Genomic DNA, 22,144 nt, shown 5'->3' with positions numbered 1-22,144 from the left:
CGGACAGCTCAGAATGAATTAGAGAATGAGCCTTATATTCTTGGAAAGCTATGGATGCCTATTTTCTGGAGCATTTCACAGATTGTTAATATCATTTTTCTAGAAGAAGTTATGGCTATTTTAACACTTAAAGGTTCCTAAGAGGTTGAGCAGTTTGTAACTGAAAAGAAAGCATTGAAAGCAATAAATCCAATAAATCTAGTAGCCAAAACTGATGCAATCAAGAACAAACCAGATGACACCTATTCAAATATCAGAGGAAATGGAATTAAAGATGAGGATTTAGAGGGAGTAATTGGCATAAAGGCTACCCAAGGAGTTACAATTGCTTTACATTTCCTCTCACTTATTGTCATCACTAAATGGCTATTAGTGGGTGAGTTAAGGAGAAGAAAATGATGCAGCAAGAATTGGTTTAAAAGTAGCATTGGGGAAGGAAGGAGAAGGGAGAGCCTTATCCAATTTCTTTCGATTCTATTTTCTTAAACTCATGTCTATCTTTTGTTCTAACTTAAGGATTGTGTAACTAAATTTTTAGTAGTTAGGGGCTGTTTGAAGCCCCAAATATGATTGCAAGTTTGTTATGACATTTTGTTTGAATTACTTTTATAATGGATGAAAATTGGTTCACTACTTGTCTCATTGATGAATTCTTTATGTGTTTTCTACGGATGCATACTTAGTAAGCATATCTAGGATTCTAATGCTATGAATATGTGTGTGTCTGCCCTTGTCAAATGAGGACCTACATATGTTCTAGAGCAGTACTTGTTAATAGCGATTAACATGTGAACCAATTTCTAGGATAAGTAAGACAACGCCAGTACTTACGATGCCTTGTAATGACTCAAACTCTTTTCATTCTTAATGATTTCTACTTGTTAAATATATGAACACACCATTCTAGATTGTATGCTAGGGACTAAGTTAAGTTGAAAACGCCATTCTCTTAACATACTACATAAGAAAGAGTAATAGGTTGAGTTCTAACATTGAGCCAACTTGAGCATCTTCATCCGAAAATGAAAGGAATTTGAATGAAACATAACATGTTTGCATGATTATTTGGTGGTGGATAACAATTCTCCTAACTCGTTTTTCTTAATTTGTGAACTACTTAAAAATCTGTCTCTGTCTTGTTTTTGTTCGATTTAATTTAAATATCAAATCAACTCCAAAAATCCCAAAAATTTGTGTGAGTATAGCTCTGTGTGTCTAGTATATGCATATAAAATTTTGTAGACTTTAGATAAGTGTAAGTCGGTCTAATAATTATTTTTCGATGGCTGGTCAGTAGGGACAACAGCCCAGTTTTTGTGACATTCTAAGTAGTTAGATAAAACAATCTTCTGCGGGAAAAACCCTTATTTTTATATGCTAAAATTGATAAATCTTATTGTTAATAAGGAAAATTAATAGGACATTTGTGTGCTACTTTGTGGTGTGCTACTTTGTGGTGTGCTTTTAATCCTATCATTGAGCATGGATACTACGCTATTTCCGAAACTGAACACGGGCACTATTTTTTAAACTGAACATAGGTTGGCGTGCACTGACTATTTCTTAAACTGAATATGGTATTTCTTCAGGAAGTCTAATGACCATTCTTTTATGTACTCTTCTTGAATTGAATTTTCTTGGCACTTTCTCACCTTCCTAACATCTTTTCTTCTTCTAATTTTCTTCAATTCTCATCAAGTTTTCTTTGAATCTCTTCGATTTTTAGCTTTCTATACCCAACGGAGTTCCACATGCAGGACACTTTCGATGACGGATCTCTAGATTTTTCTGAACACAAGAAGATGATAGCACTTCACAACTACCACTGCCAATCAAATAACTAAAACCAACATCCATTAGTTCGTCAGAAAATTTAGGAAATGATAACAAATATGTATATCAACACTGCTTAGACGCGGCAATTATCTTCCTTACCTCCTTTAACCTATCTGTACAAACACTGCGCTGCAAAATATTCTTGCAGAATTTAATTTGTGTTTGGAGTTTCTGTATTGCAGCCTCTCCAGTTTCGGTTTTTTTTTTTTTTTTTTTTTGCCTTATCATTAAATAAAGTTATATTTTTTAATAGTCATTAGGTGGCTTTTAGTTAAGATTCAAAGTTTTGAAGCTTTTTCATTAGTTTTCCTTATGTTATTTGGTACTCACATTGTCAAGTTGTTTCATAGATTTAGATGACTAAACGATCTCTGATTTAGATGATTTTTTATAAGAATGATCTTCAAATAAAGATTAAAAAGGTGAATGGTTCAAATTATGAAAGTCGAATATACGTTATTTGAAAGAAGTAGGATATGTGTATTCCCCATGGGGAACGCAAGTCTTATCACATCCACATTTACTAGGAAAAGAAAAATAATTGGTAGACCATATTTAGCATATCATATTTGTGACATCCCACATCGCTCAGGGGAGTGATCCTTATATGTATATTTACATCCCTACCTAGCACGAGGCATTTTGGGAGCTCACTGGCTTCGGATTCCATGGGAACTCCGAAGTGAAGCGAGTAGCGCGCGAGAGCATTCCCAGGATGGGTGACCCATCGGAAAGTTCTCGTGTGATTTCCTAAAAAGAAAACCGTGAGGGTGTGGTTGGGGCCTAAAGCGGACAATATCGTGCTATTGTGGTGGAGCGGGCCCGCAAAGTGATCCGCCCCAAGCCGGGATGTGACAATTTGGTATTAGAGCCTAACCCTGGCCGCGTGTGTGCCGACGAGGACGTCGAGCCCCTAAGAGGGGTGGATTGTGACATCCCACATCGCCCAGGGGAGTGATCCTTATATGTATATTCACATCCCTACCTAGCACGAGGCCTTTTGGGTGACCCATCGGGAAGTTCTCGTGTGAGTTCCCAAAAACAAAACCGTGAGGGCGTGGTTGGGGCCTAAAGCGGACAATATCGTGCTATTGTGGTGGAGCGGGCCCGGGAAGTGATCCGCCCCAGGCCGGGATGTGACAATTTGGTATCAGAGCCTAACCCTGGTCGCGTGTGTGCTGACGAGGACGTCGAGCCCCTAAGGGGGGTGGATTGTGACATCCCACATCGCCTAGGGGAGTGATCCTTATATGTATATTCACATCCCTACCTAGCACGAGGCCTTTTGGGAGCTCACTGGCTTCGGGTTCCATGGGAACTCCGAAGTTAAGTGAGTAGCGCGCGAAAGCATTCCCAGAATGGGTGACCCATCGGGAAGTTCTCGTGTGAGTTCCCAAAAACAAAACCGTGAGGGCGTGGTTGGGGCCCAAAGCGGACAATATCGTGCTATTGTGGTGGAGCGGGGACCGGGAAATGGTTCCCTCCCCGGACCAGGATGTGACAATATTTGTGACACCTTTTTTATAAAGATAGAAAGGAAAACGCCTAACGAACTTTTTTTAATTACAAGGCAATATCTTGATTAAGTTAAAGTTTGTGTGCGGTAGTAGTATTGTAATTAAGTTGAATATTGGTGGCACCGACAACTATTTCTTCATATGTGAAAATTTATGAAGAAACAATTGTAAATGCCACCGGAATAGGATCCTCTCTGGATCCTCTTTGTGGGGATCCATAGAATCAATCAATTGTATTCATTCATCGTACATCCTGCGGATAGAAATCATTTTAAACTTTTAATTTAAAATTGAATATAAATAGTACATAACAAAAACTAGACGCACGATGTATGATGAACAGACACAATTGATTGATCCCCAGATCCCCACAAAGAGGATCCGAAGAGGATCCTTGTGCAGCGCCACTAAGCTTCAACTGAGTTACGATATTGCCATCGTTTTTTTTTTTTTGTTTTTGTCCTTATTATTAATAAAGTCCATTTATATATTAAAAAAAATTAATGAAAAAAGTTTCACACAACAAATGTTAATGAAAATACTTAATTATTTCTAAATATTCATTCAAGGGTTAAAAAGGAAATTTCAAAATTTGTTAGTTGTGGGATAGATATCCGTTGGGTATTTACCCAAAAATAAAGCGACACCACCATTAGATATTTTACCTAAATTAAAATAAAACCACTAAAATATATGGCACCCTAGTCAGTTTGTTCTTTGCTTTTGGATCTATATTGGGATGTCCTTTAGAGGAGTTCCACCGGGGAACTGATAGGCCGACACCCAGCCAAAATAATGGCCCAGCACCTAGGCTTTCCACTCCAACCTAGCAAATAGGCTAGCACCCAGCCCAAGTTGGTCTCCAAGCCAGCCCAAAATCGACAGAGGCATGGACCGAGCCGTATGATGCCATGCTAATGCCAGCGTGGCGTCAGAGGGAAGTTCAAATTTTTTTTGAACTGGAGGCCATCTCCCATCGACCTCACAAACGCCACCAGCCGCTTTGTCTTCCTATACTCCATCCACAGCAGCGAGTCTGTGTGCTCTAGCACCATTCAAATCTTGTCCGGGTCCCACTTCGAAAACCCGACGGCCACGAACACCTTGTTGAGGTGGTCCAAGTTGAGCTCTGCGATCGTGTGGTGGAGGTTGAAGCCTTGGTTGTCAAGGTCTTGGTCGAAGATTGAGTATTGGTTGGTACTTAGGGAGCAGCGCGACATGTTGAGGTTTTGAGGGGGAGTGGGAGTGGTGGATTAAATGGGGTTTAAAAAAATTGATAATATTTTAATAAATCAAATTATTATTTTACAATAAAAATTAATAATATTTAATAAAATTGATTAGGCTATTTAGTTTTAGGGATGGAGATGCATTTGATCTATTACTATTCATTGAGGTTTATTACTGTTTACTGAGTAGATTAAATGAGCTGGGTGCTGGTGTATTTTTTTTACGAGTGGAATTGCTCTTAGTTATGGTGTTATATACTAGAGCAGTCACCTCGAGTCTTCCCCAGCGCGCTTATTACCTTAGAAAAAAGGAAAAACAAAATCTGTGGGTGGTAAAGCAGATTAGAAGACTAATTAAGTTTGGAGATAAATGTTTAATAAATGTTTAAATATTAACTAGCTTTTAAGCAATTAGCCACATGGTCAAGGCCATTCCGGGCAAATGACCCAGTGATGGAAGTTTGACACATTCATCGGTCAGATAGTCTTGCTTTCCGATCTTCTGTTTATTTAGATGTATATTTATTTTATTTATCATAACTTATCATATCAAATGGTATACTATTCTAAAAGTCTTTGGTCAGGCTCCGCCTAGGCACTAAGCGGCAGACCACTGCTCGAGTAATCTCTAGGCATTGAATATTAAGAATTGGTGCATAGATCTGCTTAGGTGCCCGCCTAAGTGTCGTCTAGACACTCGGTTAGATCACGACTCTCACCTAGACAGAATATAGATAACTATGAATTTGTATATTTTTATTTTTCAATCAATTGTGAGGGACTTATTGAATACTTGGATAAACATTCATCATATGCTGGTTCCCCATATTTTCAATAAGTTTTAATACTTTATAATTTATGTCATTTTATTTTGTAATTTATATATCACAATACAATTATGTATTTTTTTAAGTATAAACAGACACTTATTTATATGAGCTATAATAAATTTACTTAATCCGCCTAGTCTGCCTAAGCCCCCGCCTAGGCGCCTAGGTGCTAGGTCTTAGTCCGTCGCTAACTAGCATCTAGTGTCTCTTAAAATCTTGATAAATATGTGCTCTCTAGTATTTTTCTGGTTGTATAGGTCATTTGTCATATTTCCTAATGTCATATAATTACATACTATTTCTTGTTCGTGACATAGCATAGCCTATTGTTATGGTTAAGGAAGAGAATTTAGTTGTTAATTGGAGCCAAGAAATAGTAGAAAAAGGAAAAGTTCTTAAACTCATTAAAAAAGTTAATCTACCTTTTAAAATGTATCAAATACAAGTCACATGGCTTAAATTAATGAAAATTTGAATAGAATAATTTGAATCAATAATAAAGATCAATTTGATAATTTTTAATAAATTTAAAAACTGAATTCTCACGTGCAAGAATTCATGGACCAAATTAACAAATTTCTATATTTTTTAAGCAATATATGGTGGCCTTTTCAGCAGTCAATGATATGGTGCGGTTGCGCTACGCTTGCTAACAAAAAGTTCTAATTCCAATGACAGTTTCAATGCATGGAGTTCGGGTAACATTCGTTTTTTTATTTTTTTTTTTTCTTCTTTGTATGCTACTATACACAAGCATTTGTTAAATGTGGCGAGTGGAAGAAATTTAACCCAACATGTGAGAAGCTGTATATTGTTGACTTGTTCACAGAAGCATGTTATACAGTTTCAACTTCTTCCTCTTTACTTACATGTGTCATTATTACACTGGGATACTAATATTAAAAAATTCTAGAAGCAGAAACCTGACGCCAATGAGTAATTCTACTGTTATTAAATATTCGTACCATCATACGTACTATTTTACTAATAAAATTAGAACTTACTGATATGTATAAATCTTATCTCTATTACAAAGATAATAAAAATGATGATGCAAATATATGGTTAAAGTACCATTTATGCACCACATAACATTGTTAGATGGGAGACCTCTAGTATATCAAAATTCCAATAGTATGACAGTTTCACTCTCGAAGAAAGACAATGAAATATCTTATTGATCTTAGGACCATTTTTTTTTTTTTTTTTTTTTGTCAAACGAAAATTTTGTGAGGTTAGATGTTAGATTAGTCATTGACGAAGTTCAAATCCACACTGTCATGCAATGACTTAACTCTTTTCTATTAATGTGGTAAAAGGCCACTTGTAAGATCAAATGATTTTTATTATTATAAAGAAGTTATACTTAACAGAGATGTAATTACAAAAATTATTTTTTGACTTAGTCACTTCTAATGGAAAATCTATGGATAAAAAATATTACATCAATAGTGGAGCACATTGGTTTTTCTTTTCTTTTTTCTTTTTTTTTTAATTATTATTATTAAGGCGAGGGGAAGAAGAAAAACTTGTATAGAGCTTAACTTGCCTCTAGACTATGTTGATTGGCAGTGCCAGACATATCATAGCTTGCCATGTGTTAGCTTTAAATATATATATTTTTTTACATTTAAAGCTTTATAAGTAAAACCAAAAACAAAAATAATAAAATCTAAAACGGAAAATTTTGAACAGTGAAACTAAAAAAATAAACTATTTCTTAAATAATCGAAATCAAACTATTGAAGCCCCAGTTCAATTTGTTGACCACATTCCAATTTTCAAATTCAAAGTTAATTGTAAAAATTGTGAATAGAAGTCTTGGAGGAACTTTTCATCTAAACATTGGAGTATATTAGAATTTCAGGAAGAAACTTAATTTATAAAAATAAAGAAATTGGATTGCCTCAAGGCTAAAACTCCCAAATCAAAATGTAACCTAAACCAATATAGTATAACTTGGATTGCCTGAATTGCAAAGCATGAATGTCCAGCTCCATGAAAATATTTTTACGAATCTGCTGTCAATAAAGATCATCTTTTTATCAGCAAAACAATTTATTAGAAATCTAAAGGATCATGCCCTAGCAGAGAGAACAGTCAAAACACCCGGATGGAAGAAGCTCTAAACTAGCTAACATAATATCTTCTAAAACATTACTACATAAATCATTGTTATTCTTATCTAGAGTGTCACGCTATAGAGAGATTTTACTACATATTCTAACAAAGAATAATGCAAGAGAGAATACATTTGATAGACTACATTTGTGCCACCTCTCTAATAAAAGGAACACACACCAATATAAGTAGGTTGAGTGACGTTAGAACATGTCCATCTATTTTAGGAGGTCAAGGACAAGCGCAATCAAATTACCCTTACTGTTCTCTCTAAACAATAATTACATTTGTGCAAGTACACTCGTTTGAGAAGAGGAAGGGCAAGGGTGATTACTATTCACAAATATATTTCATTTAGTATGCCTTGTAAGTGTGTACTTGGCAAGTTTGTTTTTTTTGAAAATAAAACTCCATATTTAACTCTGATAATTTAATTTTAAATACAAAGCAAAAAATAACATTACAAACAAGCATAATAATTAGAGATAAAAAGTGAAGGAAAAAGATGGTTGAACTTTGTGAGTTTGTTTAAATGTGTTCTTAAACAAAATTTTCTGTTTTTATTTTGGAATTTTTCAGAATTTGTTGGATTGTTTTACCTTTAGATTAATCATGTCTGTTGATTTCCAGGACATGGCACAACATATAATTTTCAATTTTTTTAATGTTGGAAATCCAACAGCCCAGACAAGAAGACGGTTGGAAATCTAACAGCTAAAGGTGAGGCTTTTGCCTCAGTGGGTTGCGCGTAGTGGATCCATGCTGACATCAGCTTCAATTGCCTGCAGGCACAAGTTTATGCTTGAACAGGCATGGCAGCCCAATGAGCTACTACCCTTGCTCCAATTGTCTATATGCGCAAGGTCAAGCTTGAACAAGTTGGGTTGCTGCCCTTGCTTTAATTATCTCAATGATTTTGAACCGGTGGAGATCAGGGGCGAACCGACTTAGGGGCATGGGGGGTCAACTGATCCTCCGAACTCCGTTGAATTTCCATGGATGACTTGGGTGTTGTCTCTTTGAATGTTGGAGTTGCACTTCATATATGTCCTCCAACTGTTTGATAAAATACCTTAGAGAGGAGCTTGGACTGCTAGGCTATGGGGCATGATGAGTTTTGGGCGTAGCATAGGGGATGTTTTGCGTGCAACAGTTGTGCTGCTTGCTGCACCTTTCAAATCCTATTAGTAGTATTTTATACTTCTTTATAATTATAGTTGGTCGAAAGTTTTGGTTTACAGTCTAGTCCTAATATTGTTTACCTCTGACTTGTTTGTTGGTTGTGATTACAATTGTGCGATGAAAATAAGAATGAAGTAAAAGACTATCCAAAAATGCAAAGTAAATGAAATGGTAATCTCTAAGAATGAACAAAGCATCTCATTCTTGAACAAACATATTAACAAGATCCAATGATATCAATCAATTTGTTAGTGTGTTCAAGATAAGTGTGTTCCTTAATTAAGTATTCATATGGAAGCAGCCTTGAAACATGTAGTTACCCATGCAATTGAGGCCTTAACAGGTGTGCAAGATGTCTCTACAAATGACTTCAAGTCTTCTAAGACTTGATGAAATAATTTGCATGCTATTTTTGTCTAAAAGATTTTGTGCGCTGCATGCTCTCTTTTTACTGAACTCGTCCTCTCGACTCCCTAACCCCTCCCCCTTCCCCCTTCCCCCTTCCCAAATAATATTTTCTAGACCTGCCACTGGTGAAGATGATTTTTTTGAGTTGGAGGCAAGTCAACCCACACACATGACTGGAATTTGGTGCGCCAGTAGAATATCATCCCACGTTTTGGTCAATACTGAAAAATCTCTCCTAACGGAGTTGCTTTTCCTATTGGCATATTCGCGGTTATTTTGTCTGATTCGCGCCTTTTCCAATCAACCCACATAGAGACTTAATGCAGGACTTAAAAGTTAGAAGGTAGGATGACGTTGCTACTAGAGAAATTGGTGCAAATGATGTCACTTTGACTTTTGTGGGGTCACATTCTGCAAGGGATAATTCCTTTGAACGAAAGGTAAAAGTCAGATACTAGCCCATGCGGTGGATGTAAACCCATTTTCTTGTTCATTGGGATGAAATTTCTCACTAGTGCTGCATTTATAGCAGCCCTAAAAGAAAAGGATGATAAAGCCTTCATTAGAGATGCTCTTAATAGTTAGGTCTTCCTCCTCAACCAATTTCGTCTAAAGTTTAAACTTTTCCCTTTAATATGAATACTGTAAAATGTTACTTGTAAATAAAAACCTTATAAAAAGTACACAACAATTTTTAAAATGTTAATAATTGCACCCAATTAACGGGGTTTTATAAAACGGGATTCCAATATTAGGCTTGGCACATAAAGAATCTGTTACCTACTGGTGGGTAATTTGGACTTGGAATTGTAGATGCGCCCAGATGACGATGCGCGATTGTGTTTGTTAGTTTGTGCCATATTTCGTTTCATATTCTTTTACTTGGCTGTGGTGACCGGCTTGTTGTGAGACGAATTATTCAGCTCGCCGAGGGAACACATTGGTTGGTTAATGGCTGGGGCACATGAAGATGTAGTGCTACCTTCAGTGGCTTATCTGCCGTAGCCAAAGTCTCAAACTGGACGCGACACTGGATTTCCTTAAACCCCATGCCAAATGTCCTTTCTACATTTTTCTAATTTTCTCATCAACTATACATTCATGCATCCACTCTTCCCATCTCTCCATCTTTAGGAATATAAAACAAAATAAAGCATATTTTTACTATTTTATTAGTTTAACTACTTACAGCATGTAAATTTACTTAGTATGTTCACCATTTAACGTTCAAATTTTGTAGTAGTATTATTATATAACGTATCCATAGGCAGTTCCCTATTGTCAAATTTTGGTTTTCCTATGTTCTAGTGGGACTATGATTATTCCATAGAAATATACTGGGGAGCTAATATTTTGGAAGCTAATATTTTGGAGACCACATTTATCTCATCTTTATAATAGAAGTGCAACCTACTACATATGGTGGACTCTACTTCTATTACAAAGAGGGTGATGCTAAGAAGACCACAGTTTGTAGATTGAGTAATGCTAAAGAGACCATATATATAAATATGATGTGGTTGTCAATGTCAATGATTACTCTATTACATAAGTGTTTGATTAACAAACTTATTTTTATTGTTGAAATATCATATCATTTACAAATATGGTCTAAATATCCCTATGACATTTTTCTTTGTAGAACACAACCCTCTCTTGAATAGATATGGGGTCTTTAGTACAAGTATGTCTCATGTCTATTACAGAAATAATTTAAAATGTAGTCACATGGTCTTTAAAGAATTAATATTTTGCATATACATGGAGGTTAACAACAAACTAATATATATATTTTATTGTTGCAGGACAACACATTTGAAACTTAGGTCATCGTTGGCCAACTTATTCAAAACCTCCACCTTATGGGGGTAAGACCGTAAGAGTGCTTGCGTTGTAAATACTTCTCACGAGTAGAGTCGGTCATATATTATCCTGCCATCCTGCTCTATAAATACCAACTCCCTTTTCCATATTTCTCCAAACCACTCAAACAATTAACTTTCCTTCTGGACATACAAATTAAAGACTAGAATTCTCAGCTTCTTTCAGTCTCCCTCCACCAATGGCACCTACAGTGACTTCAGTGCATGAATCTGAACCCAAGGTAGCAAGCATCAAAACCTTAGCCGGCTCAGATGCTCTCACTTCTGTACCTTCCGAGTACGCCTACATCATGGATCCCAACGATAAGGGAGATGCAAACGACCCAGAACACTCAATCCCCATCATTGACTTTGCTCTTCTCACCTCTGCCTCCCCAGATGAACGAGCACAAATGATCCAGAAGCTAGGAAAAGCTTGCCAAGAATGGGGCTTCTTTCAGGTATATTCATACTTACTATTAATATGTGTGCTTGAACACGTGTAAAATTAACTAATAAAATAGTAGTTTCGCAACTATTTCGTTTCAAGTTTTTATTTAAAAAATATATATATATTGGAAATTGAAATAGTTACAAGTTTTCAGATTTTAACTTAAAAATTGAAAATTGAAAAGCAAACAAACGAAATGGTTATTGCTAATAATAATGAAACATGAATTAATATTTTCATGTGCTTGATATCTTTTAGGTGATCAACCATGGTGTACCAGAGAGCCTGATGAAACAAATGATCGACGCGTGCCAAAGATTTTTTGAGCTACCGGAGGTAGAGAAGAAGGAGTTCCATACAAAGAACCTGTTGGACCCAATCAAGTGCGGCACCAGCTTCAACGTCGCAATTGACAAAGTTCGTCTCTGGAGGGATTATCTCAAGGTCATCGCGCACCCCAAATTCAACTCACTCTACAAACCTGCTGGATACAGTGAAGTTTCATTGGAGTTCAGCAAAAGAACCCGTGCAGTGGCAGCCGAAATATTGAATGGAATATCGGAGAGTTTGGGACTGGAGGCCGATTACATTACCAAGGCCATGAACTGGGATCGCGGCTGCCAAATTCTTGCAGCGAACTACTACCCAGCTTGCCCACAGCCCGACCTGGCGATCGGTATTCCTCCTCATACAGATCATGGACTGGTGACGCTCCTGATTCAGAATGATATGTGTGGCCTTGAAGTCAAGCACAATGATCAGTGGGTCTTGGTGAATGCCGCACCGGGCTCTTTTATTGTTAACGTAGGTGATCAAATGCAGATTCTGACAAACGACAAGTACAAGAGCATATGGCATCGAGCAACTGTAAACAACACATCTACTAGGATATCGATTGCCGTACCACATGGACCGGCACTCGACACGCCCGCTGTACCGATCCCGGAGTTGCTAGAAAAGGAAGGTGAAAAAGCGAAGTACATCGGAATGACGTATGAGAAATTCATGGAACTTCAGGCAAGCCCCGCTGCCTACATGATGCCTTGCTTGGATCACCTGCGGGTCAAGGACAATTGAAGAAAATTCGTGCATGGCGGTCGGCTTACCAGCGTTTATCTGTTTTCCTTCTGTAGAATAAAATAAGGGATACTTTGGATGCGATCCCTAATCTTTAACATTCTTTGATTAAAATCTTAATAGTATTTAAAGTTTGATCAAGATCCTTGACTTTATACACCTCATTATATTACTATTAATATTTATATTTTATAGTTTTGACATTAATTTTTTGATCTTTTATGAGATTTATAATCCTATAAATTTAAAATCCCTCATTATAATACTATTAGAAATGGTTACAATAAAAAAATTCAAACATTTTGATTGAATAAATGGATAAAAACTATGTAAAAATAAGAAATAATAAATGGCAAAAGAATGTATCCATAGTGTTAAAAAAATTGGTACATTTTACAAAAAAATTGGTACATTTCACATACAACAAAGTGGTACATTAATAAAGAAGAATAGGTACATTATAAATAAATTAGGGTACAGATAAAAGATTAAAAATTATGAGTACAAATGAATTTTTAAAAATATAGGCGCTAAAAGAAATTAATACATGGGTACAAAATAAAACTAAAAAGAAAATACTACAAATTAAAAAAAATGTTGCAAATTAAAAGTGTGTACAAACTAAAAATATAAATATATGATACAAAGTTTAGGCATAAAACATAAATATACCATACGTAATTTTTCTATCATTGATTAAATATACAAAGTCACGTGATGGTATACACATGGGTACAAACACAAATAAAACTTTAAAAAATATGGGCACAAAAAGAAACTAATATATGGGTACAAATTAAAAATGAAAAGAAAATTCGTACAAATTAAAAAATATTTGCAAATTAAAAATAGGTACAAACTAAAACTAAAAATATATGATGAAAAATTTAGCCATAAATATAAATATACTAATTGTAACATTTTTAACACTAAAGGAATATATTTAAAAATAAAAATATTTTATTATTCAAATAATTAATGATGCTATTAATACTCAAATACCTTGATCAAAAATTCAAAATGAATAAGGTTTTAATCAATAAAGTAACAAAAAGAATGATGTGAACCTAATTACCTCATAAAATAATATATGCTCATGTAAGAGCATTATCTATCAGAGCAGCTTGTGGAGTTGTTGTCCAACGTTTCTTGCACACATATCATCACAGTAATATTAATGTGTAAAACAGTGGGACCTTCTCATCACACATCGAACTCGTTGGAGAGAATGAAACTAAGGAGGGAGACTTGATGACAAAAAATGAGAGAAAGTGGGCGACCAAAAGAAAAGTCAAAACTAGAGAGGGGGATGACTGAAGCGAGACAGAAAGGAGAGGGGAATGGGATATCAAAGTGGGACGCGGGTCCCATGTGTAACACGCAACAAGACAAAATAAAACAAAAGTAATGATGTACTTAGCATCTATTTATAACATTTATAGATACCTAGCAATTTTTGACACAACACAAAATCAACAGGTTTTCAGGTTGATACGATAACGAATTGAATCGTTATCAAGTAACCTGATAAGCATTTATTGAAATAACAGGTCGGTACACACGTGGGTAACCCGTTACATAATAGGAAAAATATTAATTTAAAAATTTTATACTACTAGGAAGAAATATTATGATTAACAACAAGAGGTTTAATCCTAAACTGAATTGAAAGTTAATATATATATATAGGGAGTTTTAACAAAACGCTTCCGGTACTGTTCACTTTAATGAAAAATGACAATTTTATTCTAAAACGTCACTCCTGGTATTACTCACTTACAACACCTTTTTGTCATTTTGATTAAAATTCAAAGTTTTCAAGTTATTTTCATTAGTTTTCCTATATATATATATATATATATATATATATATATATATATACTTTTTTTTTAAATTAAAAAATTAAATTAAATTTAGAAAATTGACGACCTTGGATCGGCTGAGATTAAATCTCAGCCGTCCAATGTTTTTCTCAGCCCTAAATCAGACTCATCTTTTATTCTTGAATGCTCAAATCGAAGCAGCGACTCTCTTTTTTTGAACTAAACTCTTGAATCTCAGTCTCGAATCTTAACTCCACCCAGCTACGAGTCCACGACCATCCTCTCTAGTCTCCCTCCACTACACCACCCTCACCACATACAACCTAGTAACACACCACCAGTTGATCTCCTACTTTTGTCTTTGATCTCTCTCTGGATCGAGCGAATCTCGAGCCCTAATCAAGGTAATTGTTGATTATTTCGAATTACTTTCAAAAGATAGGGTTTTTGTAATACCCCGTATTTAAAAAAAAATGGTTATATATATGTGTGTATGTGGGTAGTTATTTTTACGTAATGATTTTATTAGATTTATTTTATGTAAGAACCTACTTTCGATATGTAAAATAGTTTCAGTGTAAAATCCTTTTTACTACAAATTATTTCAAAAACTAGCTAGTATTATTTCATGTTCATATGTAATTAGAGATATTTGTAGTTTGAATTGGAGAAGGAAATTATGATGAGTTTGGCTTGATATTTTTACCAAATAAGAGGGAGTTGGCAAGTTTGTAATCATTAGGAATCTAAGAGTTAAATGTTTGGTGATGATTCATCCCCTCCAAAATTGGAGAGGTGGGAATCATAATCCTTAGACTTTGAACGTGGCTTTTGAGTATTTTTCCACATGCATGGGAATGATTGCTTCCAATTACAAGATGTCCAAGTGTTGCAAAACAAAGTGAAACGTGTCCTTAAGGCTTAATGGAGGATTCCATTTCTTCATCCATAAAAGCAGAGGGAGGAGAGAAACGGGGGGAGAACAACACACGCCATCATCAACAACACATGGAGAAAAAGAAACAACACCTCCTCTTCTTCATAGACCACTCTTCCCATCATCCTTTTCTTTTACCTTATGTAAAGGCTCTAGGCCATTTTCATTGTAATTTGTAAATCTTTCTTACATAGTGAAAACACAAATGCATATGCAACCCCAGTGGACATAGCCAAATTGGTGAACCACTTAAATCTCCGTGTTCCTTTGTCCAATTGCAATAAATTTGAGTTGAGCAAACCATTTAAACATTGAGTTATTAAATAGAAACATAATGGAAAAGGAGGATTGACAAAATGAGGAAATGGTAACATGTTGCTTATCATTTATATTAAAGATTATTATTTTGTTATTAATATTATGATTATACTACTCTTGTTACTAAGCAATTTGAATTTATGTTGAAGCTTGCAGGCTTGTTAGATAAAATGTGAGTATTGATATCTATGTGCACATGACATATACATATGCATTGCAAAGCAAGAAAAAGAGTTGTGTTGTGTTAAGTGCTCACTTGTGTAAAATGTTAGAGTTGCGAGGATATTCAAGGGCTAAAGTTTTCCTTGAATATAAAATAATGAACTTTGTATATGTCAGGCGTAGGGTGCAGGGCTTGAGTATACAAATTGGTTGATTATAAAATAATGAAATCTTGAATATGTCAAGCGTCGGGGGAAGGGCAATATACAATTAGGCGTCAGGGAAGTGCCTGTTTAATAAAGTGGAAACTGAGAATTTAATTACAAAAATTGGGTTTAAGGGATGAATGGGAGTTAACTCATATTCTAAGGTATTCGGAGCCAAGTGATATAAGCATGGTATGGGACATGCAGACTTAGATGCCTTAGGTATGTGTTGACGGGATTAGAAGCGAGTGAGTACATTCATGCATCTCACCTGCATATATTTTATGCATTTGAAAGAATTGTTACAATTTAATTATTATTTTGTTGGTGCTTTTTGTTGTGAATTAATTGGTGCACTATAGTTATTCCTTTGTGTATTCAATAAATTTTATGTAGTAAACTCAAGTGTTTAGTATGCAAAAGTTGTTAACTAGTGTTATAGGATGTATTGTGTAATCAGCTCCAAATAATTTTATTTTAATTTTTCCACCATATCTTGGTTGTAGATTTTATTTCTATAGCTAAGATATGACTCACACCCTAGCTCGTGAATAGTCTTTATTTGCGAGTCGGGGCATGACAGTTTTGTTGCGAATTAGTTTTCGAATTAGATTGGTTTCGTTTATTCAATTTGGGGTTTTTCATTTCTAGGGTTTGTGAAAATTGGGGTCTTTCATTTCGAATTAGTTTTCGAAGTAATATTTTATGTGGAAATGTGGTATGTCAAATTTAGAAGAAAAAATAAAATCTTAACGGGTCATAATGGGTTGGGTCATTTTACTTGCTAGGTAAAATGACCCGACTTGTTAAGAACCTGTTAAGATAATGGGTGTGACACGACACAACTCGACCCGTTAAGATAACATGTGTTACACGAAAATGCCTAGAACACAGGTAAACACGATCCATTTGCCAGGACCTACATTTCTTTGACAGATGTAGGGTTCGCCAATGCATGTGGATCCTATCTATATTACTAATCACAAATATATTTTTTTATTTTGTATCTCTTGTGAGTATGTACTTAACAAGTTTGTTCTTTAAAAATAAAATTTCCCATTTAACTCAGATAATTTAATTTTAAATACAAAGTAAATCATAACATTACAACACAAACATAATTAATTAAGGGTAAATTACACTTTACCACCTCAGGTTTGAAGTCTATTGCAACCTCATACAACTTCTTCAAAAAATTTCACTTTCATACTTCATGTACTATTTTATTTCAATATAATACATCCATTATATTTTCCATTCATTAGTCTGTTAAGAGCTGACGTGGCTGCCACATTTGCGCCACGTGGCTAAACAATTAATAAAATATTTTAAAATATTAAAATAATTAATTAAACTAAAGTAAAAAAAACAAAACATAACAAAAAACAAAACAGAAACCCCCCTACGTCTTCCCCGAGCACCCTCTTCTCCCATCCCCCATCACCCACCCTTTGCCCACCCGAGCCACCCCTTCTCCGATCCACTCCTCTCTCTGATCCACCCTGCAACTGCATATATTTACAATCCAAACCCAGCCCCTTCTCTCTATGTCTCTCCCTCTCTCTCTCCGTCTGAACCTTCCCCTCTCTCCCTGATTCAGAGAAATGTGACGGCGATTGGACGTCTTCAATAGGCGGAGTTCCAGACTCTCCGGCAAGGTAAGATTTTTGTGAAATCTTCCTTTGCCCTTTCAATTTGACGGCGGGGTTTTGAAAAATTAGGGTCGAGGTTTTGAAAAATTAGGGTTTTTTGGTTTCGGGCAGTTGATGTATATAGACAAAGGTGTGAGATCTATTGGCCCTTCTAGGGTTTTGGTGAAGAAAAATTCTTCAGGTTGCTTAATTGTGAGGAAGAAACCTAAAGGGTTGAGTGGTGCTGTTGGTTCTTCGAGTGCTCGGAAGGTTTTTGAACTGAAGGACAAGAAGAGGTCGAGGTTGGTCTTGAGCGATTCAGATCTAGTGATGAGATACCTCCTCGTGCCAACAGAGGAGATGTTGCAGCGGGAGGAGATGAGGAGGTGATGGGCTTTGTCTGGGGGAAAAAAATTGGGGGACGGGGTTGGTGACGGGGGATGGGAGAAAGGGGTGCTCAGGGAAGACGAAGGGGGGTCTATGTTTTTTTTTTTTTTTTTAATTAATTTTTTAAATTAAATTTTTTTTATTATTAATTGTTTAGCCACATGGCACAAATGTGGTAGCTACATTAGTTCTTAACGGACCAATGAATGAAAAATGTAACGGAGGTATTATATTGAAATAAAATAGTACATAAGATATGAAAGTGAAATTTTTTGAAGATGTTGTAGGAGGTTGCAGTAGACCTTAAATCAGAGGTGATAAAGTCTAATTTACCTATTAATTAAAAATCAAATGTGAATGAAGAAGATGGTTGAACTTTATTAGTTTGTTTTAGTGTGTTTAATTTTAAGTGTGTTATGGAACAAAATTTTGTATCTTTTAGGAATTTTTTGCATTTTCTTTTAAATTTTTTGCCTTGAATTAATTATGACCGTTAATTTTTAAAATTTTTCAAAATCAAATACACCACATTAGGCAACGTAGCACAACTTATAAATTTTCATTTTTTTTGACGTGGAAAATCCAACGGCCTCACATTCGCGTCCTCGGCAGTTGGTGCGTGAGGCTGAATGCTGTGTGAACATGCAGCGTATGTGTTTTCCCAAGCAGTTCAGTGCCTGTAGATTCTATAGCCGATTTTGATACGATCATTTTGTCTTATTCTCGTGAGGACCTTTTCCTAGTCAACTCACACAGACTAACAAGAGTTAAGGTTAAACGGTAGGATGACGTTCCAACATAGAGAAATGGGTGCAAATGATGTCAGTAGGATTACATTTGTTTATTGCGGCAAATGAAATTTCAAGAATCCAATTAGTACATACGCATTCCCGTTCAAAAGGTTTTGAGGTACATATATGGGAAAAGTATCCTTGCTGGATTCTTTTTCTAGAGATTCGGAGGATTTCGTGATCGTGATCGTTCATCGTATAATGTATAATCAGTTTTCGTTAGGTACTATTTATATTTAATTTTCAGTTTTGAATTTTAAATAATTTCTGACCGCACGATGTATGATGAACGATCACGATCATGGGATCCTCTGGATCCCTAGAAAAAGGATCCGGCGAGGATCATTTTCCACATATATGGTTCACCAAACAAAAGAGAGGTTTTATACAGATATGGACTGCATTATTTTCATTAAATTAAGTGTTGATTGTATGCATCACTTGCCACATGTAGATGATACAATAAATGTAATATAAAAGTGTAGTCTCCTTAGCATTACTCAAAATGAAAACAAATTGGAAAATCATAGTATAGTTGGAATTTGGCATCTCGAAAACCAAGCAAAACATTGTATTACAAACAAGCATAATTAATAAAGGTAAAAGGTGAATAAAGAAGATGGTTGAACTTTGTGAGTTTGTTTAAGTGTTAATGTGTTACTAAACAAAATTTTGTATTTTAAATTTTTGACATTTTGTGTAATTTTTACCTTTGGATTAATTCTGATCGTTGATTTCCAAAAAAATTTAAATTAAATGCACCAGATTGTATGACGTGGTATAAACTATAATTTTCAAGTTTTTTATTGTTGAAAATCCAATGGTCTAGATGAGAAGACCATTTGAAATCTAACGGCTGAAGGCGATGTTTTTGCCTCAGTGGATTGCACATGGTGGACTCGCGCAGACTTCAGCTTCAGTTGCCTGCAGGCGCAAGCCCATGCTTGAACAGGTGGGACAGAACGGGCTGCTGCCCTCGCTCTAATTGCTTGCAGGCGCAAGCTTAGGCTTGAACAGGCGGGGCTGCTGCCCATCTCTACTTTCCTATTTGAAAGGTTGAGATTCAGTCAAGTCAGCAGCTTAGAATTATTTTTATGGAGGGATAATGACAAAAATAAAAGTATGATAGGAGGTAAGGGAAATGGAAGAGAATAGAAGTAGAGAAAATTCCACTCTGCTTTTCTACGGTAGATTTTGACACGGTCATTTGGTTTGTTTCGCCAGAGGGACATGGATGCTCTTCGGATTCAATTGTTGTAATCCTAAGGATCCATCAATTCGGACTGTTGAAATTTGATTCAACGGTTAAAGTTATTAAAACTTTTAAAATGTGTTTTTGTTTGTAACTTTTGATTAAATTTCAACGAATTGATAAATTCCTAAAATTAGGATAATTGGATCCGGAGAGGATTAATGTCCTCGCCAGAGAACCTTCTCCAGTCAATTCACATAGAGACTTAAAGCAGGAGTTATAGTTTAAAGGTAAGATGATGTTCTGACATAGAGAAGTGGGTGCAAATGATGTCACTTTGACTTGTGTGGGGTAACATTCTAGAAGGGATAGGTCATCTGAACGAAATATAAACTTAGGTTTACATTTAATTTATACAAAAGTGTACTAATTTGTAGTATTTTCGCATGTGTTTTTCAAACTGTGAAAGCCTACTCTCCAGAATATTATTTTAAGGTATTGTTTTATTATGAGAAATGAAATTTCAAGTATATTCACATTCAATAGGTTTTAGCCGTATATGTGGTTCACCAAACAAAAGAGAGGTTTCATAGAAATATGGATTGCATCATTCTCGTTCTAAGTTTAATGTTCGAGAAAGTAAAATATGTAAAATCTCTCATGCCATGACAAGTGATGTATGCATCACTTGCCATATGAGATGATATACTAAATATCATATAAATATGTAGCCTTTTTAACATTACTCAAAATCAAAACAAAATGGAGAATCATAGTGTAGTTGGAATTTGGATATACGTCACCTTCTCGAAAACCAAGCCAACTAACATGAATTAATGGTTGACTAATTGAATCATCGAAGTTGATTGGGTGTTGTTATTGGCATCTCAAAAAAATTTATTGTCTTATTTAGAAAAAGAAAATACTTGCAAATAGTGAATTATCTTAATATTTAGGTCTTCCCCCTCAACTAATTTCGTTCAAGGTTCAAACTTTTTCTTTTAATATGGATACTGTAAAATATTATTTGTAAACCAAACACTTACAAAAAGAACACAATAAAATTTTTGAAGTATCAATAATTGCACCCAATTAACGCGGTTTCATAAAATGGGATAACAATATTAGGCTTGGGACATGAAGAATCTGTTACCTACTGGTGGGCATCCAAACGGCAGAAACTCCCAAGGCTAAGAGAGATTTTTTAGTGTGACTGTCACACAAAGTGGTACACTACTTGTCTCTATATAAATGGTGAGATATATGTGTTAAAAGATTAATAACTTAAAAAATAAAATTTTTCATCACTTACATAAAAACATGTGATGTATCATCCGTGTTTCCGTCACAACTAAAAATTTCTCCAAGGCCAAGGGGTAATTTAGATTTGGAATTGTAGACGCGTACAGATGCCGATGCATGATTGTATTTGATTTTTTGTGCCATATTTCGTGTCATATTCTTTTACTTGGCTGTGGTGGGCGGCTTGTTGTGCTGCCTTCAGTGGCTTTGTCTGCCGTAGTCAAAGTCTCAAACTGGAAGCGACTTTGGATATCTTTAAACCCCATGCCAAATGCATTCCTACATTTTTCTAATTTTCTCATCAACTATTCATTCATGCATATACTCTTTCCATCCTCCTCCGCTTGGGAATATAAAACAAAATAAAGCATTTTTTTCAGTATTTCATTAGTTTACTTACAGCATGTATATTTATTTAGTATTTTCACCATTTACCGGTTAAATATGATACCATGTCTTTTTAGTTGCACGTCGTACTATTAGATAATGAATGTATTATATAACATATCCATAGGCAGTCCCCTCAAATTTTGGTTTTCCTATATCTAGTAGTAGTATGATTATTGCATAGAAAAATGTTGGGGAGCTAATTGTAGACATGTAAATATCTCATTTGTGGCAGGAATTTTTGTGCTTACACTAATATTTTGGAGACCACATCGAATTCTTTGAAATAGTGTGACCTACATTTATGGTGGACTCTACTTTTAGAGAAAGGGTAATGCTAAAAAGACCATATTTTGTAGATCAAGTAATGCTAGCGAAACCATATATATAAACATGACGTGGTTCTAAATGATTATTTTGTTACTTATGTGCTTGATTAACGAACTTATTTCTCTTAATAACATATCACATGATTTAAATGTTCCTTTGACATTT

At 35.2% G+C, this 22,144-nt stretch overlaps 1 protein-coding gene across 1 annotated transcript; it reads left to right on the top strand.

Moving 5' to 3' along the window:
* Positions 1-11,100: 11,100 nt before the first annotated feature.
* LOC103940252 (2-oxoglutarate-dependent dioxygenase 19-like) lies at positions 11,101-12,741 on the top strand. The gene is made up of 2 exons (XM_009350339.2): positions 11,101-11,446; positions 11,695-12,741. The coding sequence occupies exons 1-2, from the start codon at positions 11,186-11,188 to the stop codon at positions 12,511-12,513; spliced, it is 1,080 nt and encodes a 359-aa protein (XP_009348614.2). The 5' UTR covers positions 11,101-11,185; the 3' UTR covers positions 12,514-12,741.
* Positions 12,742-22,144: the final 9,403 nt, after the last annotated feature.

The sequence above is a fragment of a genome, unplaced genomic scaffold, assembly GCF_019419815.1.
Source record: "Pyrus x bretschneideri cultivar Hongxiangsu unplaced genomic scaffold, Pyrus_bretschneideri_v1 Contig16, whole genome shotgun sequence".
Taxonomy (NCBI): Eukaryota; Viridiplantae; Streptophyta; class Magnoliopsida; order Rosales; family Rosaceae; genus Pyrus; species Pyrus x bretschneideri.
Note: the sequence above shows the minus strand (reverse complement) of the source record. Positions and strands in the feature narration are given on the sequence as shown.

What these genes read in the sequence shown, in the direction of transcription:
- LOC103940252 (XM_009350339.2), top strand. Translation starts at nt 11,186, where the DNA reads ATGGCACCTACAGTGACTTCAGTGCATGAATCTGAACCCAAGGTAGCA. An exon ending in AAGAATGGGGCTTCTTTCAG is followed by an intron (nt 11,447 to 11,694) that starts GTATATTCATAC and finishes GATATCTTTTAG; the next exon opens with GTGATCAACCATGGTGTACC.